General features: G+C 41.5%; 1 protein-coding gene across 1 annotated transcript in view; it reads left to right on the top strand.

Annotated features, from left to right (window-relative positions):
* Positions 1–1,105: 1,105 nt before the first annotated feature.
* LOC106513373 (xin actin-binding repeat-containing protein 1) overlaps positions 1,106–4,112 on the top strand; it is a 13,166-nt gene continuing 10,159 nt past the window's right edge. Inside the window, exons 1-6 of the mRNA XM_014002166.1 lie at positions 1,106–1,207; positions 2,292–2,383; positions 2,522–2,650; positions 2,801–2,933; positions 3,055–3,142; positions 3,228–3,566. Of these exons, the coding sequence (XP_013857620.1) occupies positions 2,824–2,933; positions 3,055–3,142; positions 3,228–3,566 (537 nt within the window). The 5' untranslated portion in view covers positions 1,106–1,207; positions 2,292–2,383; positions 2,522–2,650; positions 2,801–2,823. The remainder of the gene's footprint in view (positions 1,208–2,291; positions 2,384–2,521; positions 2,651–2,800; positions 2,934–3,054; positions 3,143–3,227; positions 3,567–4,112) is intronic.

Genomic DNA, 4,112 nt, shown 5'->3' on the forward strand with positions numbered 1-4,112 from the left:
CTGTCTGTGCATGCGTCACCATTCCTTTTGCAAAATCCAACTCAGAAGAACTCATGACCACAGAAGTTACGTGCTGTTCCAGTCTGCATCCAACAAACATCACACGGTCGACTGAAGCCGGCTGAGCAAACATATTTTAGGTGCAAACAAACCTGTATTTTTTTATTAAATGTCCAGTTTATGCTGTGAATGTTTGACATTCTGTGCTTTGGCCTCAGATAGCCTCAGCATGATGTTCCCACATAACCCCAGCATGATGAGGAAACAGAAAGAACAATGGTCTTTAGCGCCCTCTGATGGAACAAAAGATAGATTTGTTTTCTTTAGTTCTGGTCAAAAACGTGCAGAAAAGCAAACCCAGTCAATCAGGTTGTAGCTGATAAATCCAGACCCTCCTCTGCAGTTTTTATTATTATTATTATTATTATTATTATTATTACTCAGTGTTGGAGTAAAATCTGCAGATCCTCAACCACTGATCAACAGATAAGTGGTGTGGGTTTAAATCCAGACTGGTAAACTTAGTCTAATAACACTGCAGAGTTCACATTGCTTATTCCCTTTCATCTCACTGGTGCCTCGGAGACAGAGACAGGAGTGGGTTTATAAAGATGAGGGCTGTAGTCAGAGGAGGAGGAAGAGGAGGAGGAGGGGAGGAGGAGGGGACACAGACAGGCTGAGTCTCTCTCTCTTTCTCTTTTTTTTTCTTGCCCCAGGGGTGTGTGCTGCATTTGCTCTCTCTTTGTCTGAAGACTGATTACCAGAAGACCAAAGAGAGTAAACATGAATTGTGTTACTTGATGAAAGCAGAAAACATAAAAAGATAGTTTAAATGCTTGAATGCAGTCACGGCTCTGGGTCTGGTTTTAGTTTTTGTGTGGCAAAAAATAAATAAAAACAGTAAAATATGAAGGTGTTCTATTCAATAAAATCTTCATTTTTAAATGTATATTTTGCAACAATGGTGAAAATATGTCTCTTTACTGGGTGCTTTACTGCTCCCATGTGGATATGGAGAATACTGACGTGTTTTGAGTATTTTGCAGTAAGTTTAAGTCACCACATGATGGCACAGTTTTCAAAACTAGCTTTCTTTTTTTTTTCACCACAAACTGCATTTATAAAACAGCATCATATACAGCCTATAGATTATATTTTTGTATTATTCTTAAACCCACAAGTCATCGGTTTCTTGGCGTTAACGTCGGTGAGTTACCAGACCTTCCTCCTGCTCTTGTTTCTGCCCTCAGGCTTGAAAGCTCCTGGAATTCCCTGGGTGGAGACGAACTTCCTCAGCATTTGTTCCTTCCTCGCTGACTCAAACTGAGAAACACTTTTCAGTTTAATTTTAGATTAAAGAAGCCTTGCAGAATCAGTTCAAATGAGTTGGATCTAATTTAGGAAACCTGTTTATGAGGAGTGCAAACTTCTGGTGTGTCAGATTTTTATCCATCCATCCATCAATCCATTTTCTTCTGCCTATCCGGGGTCAGGTCGCGGGGGCAGCAGCTTCAGAAGGGAGGCCCAGACCTCCCTCTCCCCAGCCACTTCTTCCAGCTCCTCCGGGGGAACTCCAAGGCGTTCCCAGGCCAGCCGAGAGACATAGTCCCTCCAGCGTGTCCTGGGTCTTCCTCGGGGCCTCCTCCCGGTGGGACGTGCCCGGAATACCTCACCAGGGAGGCGTCCAGGAGGCATCCTTACCAGATGCCCGAGCCACCTCAACTGGCTCCTCTCGACATGGAGGAGCAGCGGCTCTACTCTGAGTCCCTCCCGGATGACTGAGCTTCTCACCCTATCTCTAAGGGAGAGCCCAGCCACCCTGCGGAGGAAACCCATTTCGGCCGCTTGTATCCGGGACCTCGTTCTTTCGGTCATGACCCAAAGCTCATGACCATAGATGAGGGTAGGAACGTAGATCGACCGGTAAATCGAGAGCTTCGCTTTCTGACTCAGCTCTCTCTTCACCACGACGGACCGGTACAGCGCCCGCTTTTTGTTCTTATTTTTATCTATTTGTGTAGCAATTAAAACAAACTCCCTCTACAAGCTCATCTAAGCTTCTTAAAATAGGCACTGCATTTTTACCAAAAGTGTTTTAGATGATATTATAACTACAATGAAGAAATGCACTATAAATTTTACCACAGTTCTGTTATTCAGTGACTAACGTAATTTATCTAAATTTGTTATGTTATAAATGTTAGTTTTAATATGAAAAGTTGAAGTTTCATGTTTAAACATTTTGATCCAAACCAGCATCAGCGAAGTTAAACTCCTTTTTATCTTTATAGTTGTGTTCCTGTTCAAAGATCAAGCAATTAATCTGAGGCTTAACTTGAGCTCAAACAATGAAATGATTCTCTCAAAGATTCATACAATAACGGTAAGAGGATTTTATAATGCTAAATGTGAGAAAATTTAGAAAATATGTTTTCTGACGTGTCAAATTGAGTATTTTTACAGTTTGTTGACATTTTATAGACCCCACCACCACCAACACCCTTCTGACTGTCACTTCCAGGGCTATTCAAAGAGTTGGAGGTAATAAAAAGAAAGCAGACTTTGCTCCTGAACGCCTGACATCATGTGCAGGGCTTGTGATGCAGCGGAAGCGTCTCTGGTCGTCGCAGGGAACAGACACGTCTGGAAGGTAACAATCTTCTGAAAAATGACTCTTTTATTTAAAGTCGAACAACATGGTACTGGTACTAGTTTTAAAAAAATGAATGAATACTTCTGAGAAAAGGCGCTAAAATAATCCAGATTGTTTCATCTTCTGGTTGATGTGATTGTTTGGAAGTTTTGTCCTGCTGTGAGGTCACCATGGACTGGGACAGGGACCTGAGGCGCACCCAGTCTCTGAAGAACATCCCTGGCTGGACCGATCCTGGACTGCGGGATAAGACGGCGTCTGTGTCCCAGTTAGTGGCCAGGTATGAGAAATACCGTCTCCCGCTGTGTTTAAACAGTTTTGTTTAATCTGTTACAGTAAATCTGTTACAGTAAATCTGTTACAGTAAATCTGTTACAGTAAATCTGGTGTTTGTCTGATAGGTATCAGAATGCTGTGAAGAAAAACACACTCAGCCAATCAGGCGCAGCAGAAACAGGTGGAGAAAAGACAAAGCAAGTGCAAAATGAGGTAACCTTGTTTCTCATGTGTTTGAAAAATAATCAGTTTGGCTGCAAACAAAAAAAGAACATTTCCCTGTGTGCATGGTTCTCAGAAGACACCCTCTCCTCCACAAACTCCAGAGACTCACTTGGAGTTTCTGATGAGGAGAAATGAGGACAGGGGGTGGACCCGGAGCAAAACCAGTTTGTTTCGCAGTAAATCAATGGGCAGCCTTCAAACCAACGCAGGCTCCATAGAGGCCCTCAGGGCCGTGTTCGAGTCCAAGGCACCAGCACAAAAGAACGTCAGGAGGAGCTTTAAAACTGTTAATGTAGCAACAAGTGCCACCGCAGACGTGCCCCTGATGAACGGCGAGGATGAGGGTCTGCAGAGAACACCTGCTGGGAGTAAGACCAGGAAGGAGGCAAAGGAGGATTATGAAGCTCAGCGGGTAAATATATAAATATACGTTCACTTTTTAAATCAATAAAAAACATTCACACAGTGAGAGTAACACATTTTGTATTTCTGTAGATCAATAATCAGATAATCAGACTGTGTAATTATTTGAATGAGTTTTTAAAGACTGAGGCAACAAACTTCACTTTATTCAATTTTAATGCAAGACATGAAATAAGACATCTACAGGGGTTAAAATAGGCTAATAAATTACAAAACATTTTGGACAATGCAAAGAGTAAATAATAAAACGTAAAAGTAAAACTGTCCCACAAGTTTCCAGATGATCCGTTTGTCTTGGACCTTAAACTTACAGATTTACACTTCAGTTTTATTCAGAAATTTGAGTGCTACTAAATCTAAATTTGTATGTGTGTGTTCTGCATCACTGCCTTCCAGAGTTTACTGACATTTGCATTTAAAATAAATCTATTTAATTTAAAACTGGGGCTGAAGAACCAGTTTGTAGTTTTACAGGATCGTAATTTTCACCATGATGCTTTGTTTTTCTAATGAAACACAGTTAAAGATTATATAT

Source organism: Austrofundulus limnaeus, unplaced genomic scaffold, assembly GCF_001266775.1.
Source record: "Austrofundulus limnaeus strain Quisiro unplaced genomic scaffold, Austrofundulus_limnaeus-1.0 Scaffold12, whole genome shotgun sequence".
Lineage (NCBI taxonomy): Eukaryota > Metazoa > Chordata > Actinopteri > Cyprinodontiformes > Rivulidae > Austrofundulus > Austrofundulus limnaeus.